Here is a 5,613-nt window from a genome sequence, read left to right on the forward strand (position 1 = left end):
GTGTGTGTGTGTGTTTGTGTGAAACCTCCTCCATGATTTTAATCATCTGACGGTGCCTTATTTCTGCAGGCCATCACAGTACACTGGGAATCAGATGTGTGGGCATCTTATCTTCACCAGTTTCTCACATGGAAAGGATGCTGAAAGTCTCTGAGCAACATTCCTAGTGTTAACCAAAAGTTTATTTTGTTTGACATCCAGTACTTCCCATAAAGATGAGAGTCATTCCCACATACACTACAGTGTACGGTGCTGCTGCTGCTGTAAACTAATAATTGAGTGTGAAAATAGGCACAAAGAAATGCACAATTTACTCTTGTTTGAGTAATGTTTGTTAAAAACTAGTGCCCACCTAGTTCTTAAAATCAGTGACCTGGTATTCAAGTTTTAATTATATATAACACATTTAAAAGCTCTTAATTTTAGTATTTTAATGAGATTCACTGATGGTAACAAAATACAAAATTTACGGAGCTACAAGCACTTCAGCCATGATAGCCCCTTGCAGCCCCCAGGGAACTTTCTCCTACCTCCTCCACTCTTTTTATTTAACTGTACGCCCAAGAGCTCTGAGCAAAACATGGCTAATACTTCTAAATGGATCTTCCAAGTGGCAATGAACAAGTGAGTAGGATGAGGAGCGAAATGAGAAAGAAAGTGGTTTGCAGAGAGAAGGAGCTGAGGGACAAATGGAGGAATGGAGGGAGATGAAAACGGAGGAGGAAGCATATATAAGAGTTGACCAGAGGGAGAAAAATGGTGAAGAAGGACAGCTGAATATTCATTATCAGCCCACTGGGGAGATGTCTAGAGCCCTGCTGCTGCTGTGTGTGGCACTGCTTCTGATATTAACATCCAAAAAAAAAGGGTTTATAAGCTGTAAATAATAAATCTATTAATGTTTAACACATCAGCCACTTTGCTTGTGCTCAGTTCTTGTGCACCGACTACAGTGATACAATGGCAATTATTTTGAATTAAATGCGAATATCCCAATTTAACACGATTTCTTTCCCCATAATCTAAACCAAATTAAAAAGGTATGGCCAGGTAGTGACTTGAACATTCTTAGGAAATAATTACAAACCAGTAAAATAAAGCTGCATTTGGTCCATGACTTTCTGCAGAAAATGTATGTAATCAGTTACTAACATTGATTTTTTTTGCATTCATAATTTTATTTAAATCTGTTTCTCAGCTTTATATAAGACAGTAAGTAATAACATTTAAGAGTGCTACAGTAGGAGCAGAAATGATTCTGTACAACCCCTAAGAACAAAGGAACAAGGCGACATTTGAAGGAAAAAAAAGCTGTGGGTGTCTCTGTGCCATCTTTAAAGAGTCCTCTCAGTCGTATACTGCACAAATCTGGCCTTTATGGACATGAGACATCAGGAGGTCACTCTCTGTGCCTTTATTCCTTTTCGCTTCTCTTCAAGCCTCACTTCCACGTACATGCACTCTATCTACACAAATAAAACTATTCAAGAGTACATGCATGCACAGTGACGCACACTGCTTCCTTTGGGTCAACATGGCCCAGAGTTACCCTGCTGCAGGACAGTAAGTGAGTCAGCTTGCTCAGTCAGTCGACAGCCCTGTTTGTCAGGCTGTGGTTTATCTGCTGACCTTCAGTGTTTGATTGTACCTCTATCATGTCTGTCTGACTTACCTGAATGTCTGCCAGTCTGCATGTTAGTTTGTCTCTATCTCCCTTTTCATTTCACATCCTCCTGATGCCAGTGTCTGGAATCCCCCTACCTCCACACGTCTGATTTTGGGTTTGGCTGTGTCCAACTTTCCAAAACCATGGCATGTGGCCATACTGCCAGCATGCCAACTTCACACATGACCAAATGTCCAGGTGTGAATAAATATGTAGTATTTAAATTTTTCTCTCAAGCTCTCTTGTGTCAGTCTTCACACAACTACATCTACCAGTTTTATGTGCGCAACAAAGGCCAACACAACAAATGGCTTTGACTTGAGACCAACTTCTTTCTTCAGTGGTAGGGATTTTCACCTGCATTTGAATTGTGACTATTTAAAACAAGTATTAACACTTTTGGCTTCAGATGTGTTTAGATGGCATTTTGTACAACCTAGCTTGTTTGAAGCATATTGAACCCTTTTGTCCAGTTGATGTTGCTAGGTAAGACACTTAAAAAAACAAGGTGTTCCTCTGCAGGTGCGATGCCACTTTCTTAAAGGGGCTTTTAATTTGCATACTTTGCAGTGCTTAATCTTCATCATCCTTTCTTTATGGCCATCCTCCTCTAGACTACCTTTTTCCAGGACCAGCCAAGGGCTCCACACCCCTCCATGGAGCTCAGAGTCAGCCATGGGATCATCTGGTGGATTTCTGGCCATCACAGCTGTTTGGATATACTCTGCCAGCCTGGTCAGAAGATGTTTTACTACCTCTGGACGAGCTTCTGCCAGGTCTGACCTTTCGTAAGGATCAGAGGTGACATTGAACTGATTTCCCCAGCTCATTGCGTCGTTTTTCAAGTTTCTGCCACTGTTCTGGACCACCAGGAAGAGCCTGTGGTGGTATCCAATCCCCATCACCCACATTTACTGTCAACGGTTTCCAGTCTCCAGCCCTTATCACAGCCCTTACAGCTGTGTCCCAGATCCCAAAGCCGTTGAGTACAAGTGCCTTCTCATATGGCTCCTCAGGCTTCCTGGAGACTGGGTCAATGTTGAAAAGGATTTCAGTACGAGGACAGGGTAGGCCCTCACTAAAAGTTGACCACAGATCATGACCATCTAGGTGCTGGTGGGAGTGCAGGACACCTGCCAGCCCCAGTAATGTGGGATACCAGTCAGAAACATGGATTAGTGCTCTACTGACTACACCCTTCCTCCTCAGCAAGGGACTGTGTACAAAGCCCACAGCCCAAATGCCCCCTTCCCAGTAGGTCCCTTTGCCATCTCTCAGAGGCCAGTTGCTTCCGCCAAAGAGTGGCTGTCCACTGTTATCAGATGAGTAGATCAGTACTAGTCTTCAGTTCCTGGACCACTTGACCAACCCCGTCATCCAGGCAGCTCAGCGTGGCTGCATAGTGGCGCCTGAGACGGTTGCCCTGGGAATCATAGTGGTGCAGAAAATTATCTGGTACCTGCAAGGGTGTATGGGCAGCCTGAAGGGACAGATAGAGGAAGAGTGGTTTATGGGGGCTGTGGCTCCTCAGGATCTGCTTCACTCTGGTTGGACAGAGGCAACATTGAAAGGTTTTTAAGATTTTTATGTCTGTCTCTCTGTATGTATAAATCTGTTTAAGTTATACCTTGATGCTCACCGTTCTATGTACAGCACAGTGGAGTAGTTACCGGTCATCTCCCAGGCAGGCCTGGTTCCTTCATGCAGGTCAAATCCACAAGCTTCGGCACTGTCACAGCTCTGATAGGAGAAGTGGTCTCCACTGCCAGTCAGTGTTCCCAGGAAACTCTGAAAGCCTCATCCTGTGGGTAGGCAGCTCGGCCTGCGGAATCCCAAATGCCACTTACCTACCATATGTGTGGCATATCCAGCTTCAGCCAGACGTTCTGGTAGGGTGGGGATGTCCGGAGGCAGGCAAAGGGGCTGACGTGGTCGAATGATTGAGTGCTGGAGTCCGGTGTGAATTTGATATCTGGCAAGAGTGGAAGAGTATAAGAGAAGATTGGAAGAAAACTGTCTTGATAAGTTATATATAATAACACAATAATGGAAAATGTCAGAAATGGTTTAAGAGATGTATACCTTTATTATTTTGTGATAAGGAGCTCTAATTTTGCTTTTTGTTGTATCCAATCTGCATCAACCTGCAAAAAACTCTAATCTGCACTGAATATGCCAGTGTTAGATTTTATCTATTATTCACAGTTATTTGTAGTGTTTTATTGTGGATTTGCCCTTTAAAGTTTAGATTAAGTTTAGCTTATCAGTTTTAGATATTGATACAATGAGACAGCTTTCTGCGCCATACTTCAGCAGTATGCATCCTGAAGACATAAAGTCAATAAAACAGATCAACTGTTCTTTTGTAGCCAACATCATGATCAATCAAAAGTTTCAAAAATAGGATTTTATTACAGTAAAACAGGACTGAGAAGGAAAATATTCTCTATGCATCATTTATATCCATCCTTAACTACAACATAGATTTTGTTCTAGTGATTAGATAAGATAAATACTCTAGTGGAGGATCCTGGTGCTACAGTACAGTACTGTACTATAGTAACATTTTATTCCTTTCTGTCCTTGTATGTATTGGAAGATTTCCCAATACTGAATCAGCCCTTAAATATGTTACAACAAGACAAAAAAAAAATTGACGCCATCTATAATTACATCACAAGATGCAGATGTGTTAACTAAAAAACGTTTCTCATCAGAACAATGATGTATGGAAATTACTCACCTCCCTGTCATGAGCTGACTCCGAGATGGTGAGCAGATAGGCTGGACATTGTAATTTTCAAGTTTGACCCCCTCCTCTGCCAGCCGGTCCAATACAGGAGTGTGGACGTCTGAGCCATGGTAGCCAATGTCTCCGTAACCCTGGTCATCCACCATGATAAAGATAATGTGAGGCCTGGGGCCTTGCACCTCCTCAGTGTTGACACTCTCATTTTGAGACGCTGCCTCACCTAGGCAGCCAAGGCCAGAGAGCAAAGTCGCCCCAATCACCAGGAAAAATGTTGAGCAGAGTCCTGTCCTCATCTCCAGGAATGCTCTGTAGCAAATATCTACTAAAGACTGTCTTTTGCCTGTTTTCTTCTGTGATTTTTGCTTATTCTTCAGTCAAAACATCTCAAGATGGCTTGCTTCTGCAGAAAAATGAGAATATCTGTGTGTCCAAAGCTCCAATCTATCCACTGAGTATGGAATGTTGACTTTTAGTAGAGGTGTGTGTGGGTGAGAGAGAGGGAGAGACTGAGAGAGGCTTCCCTCTTTGCAGTACCTTGCTAGATTCCTGTGTACATTCAGGCATGTCACATGATGGCTGGGAAAACCTGGGCAAGTGAAATACACATACACACATGCAGGCAGGCCAGTATAGACACACACTGTCTTCTTTGCTGAAACCCTGATGTAGTCTTCTGTAAATCATGGTATAAAGAACTAAATATAAGAAAAACAACTTGCAGAAAGTTAAGATCAGTAAAATTAGTCAGCTTTTGGCCATAAAGATATCTGTCCTCACATCACAGGAGAACTGACAGTGAAAACAACGACGCAATGAATATGAAATAGTAGTTCATAATAGTATGAATAAAACCCTGATAAAGCAATGCCGCTGATGAAAGAATGAAATATTTTGGGAAATACACTTATTTACTTTCTTACCAAGAATAAGATGAGAAAATAGATACCACTCTCATGAAGCTATAGCCTGCAGCCGACTAGCTTAGCTTAGCACGAAGACTAGAAACAGAAGCAAACAGCTAACCTGGCTCTGTAAAAATGTACAGGAACAAAATGTGTTCAAAACATTGCTCTAAAGCTGACAGTTTAACACTTTATACTGCATCTGCTAAATCTTTACAAACCTCCCATAAACCTCAACTTGATTTTACACTTAGGTAACATATTTTCTCTTATATCCCATAGCATCTTTCCAT

General features: G+C 42.1%; 1 protein-coding gene across 1 annotated transcript; it reads right to left on the minus strand.

Annotated features, from left to right (window-relative positions):
- Nucleotides 1–1,391: 1,391 nt before the first annotated feature.
- On the minus strand, nt 1,392–4,711 carry LOC109961202 (arylsulfatase I). Its single transcript, XM_074527639.1, is given in 6 exon segments — nt 1,392–1,466; nt 2,230–2,479; nt 2,481–3,005; nt 3,007–3,210; nt 3,306–3,638; nt 4,410–4,711. Coding segments are annotated over 6 exon segments (1,689 nt in total).
- Between the last annotated feature and the right edge of the window lie 902 nt (nt 4,712–5,613).

The sequence above is a fragment of the Monopterus albus genome, unplaced genomic scaffold (genome assembly GCF_001952655.1).
Source record: "Monopterus albus unplaced genomic scaffold, M_albus_1.0 scaffold52.1, whole genome shotgun sequence".
In the NCBI taxonomy this organism is placed as follows: Eukaryota; Metazoa; Chordata; class Actinopteri; order Synbranchiformes; family Synbranchidae; genus Monopterus; species Monopterus albus.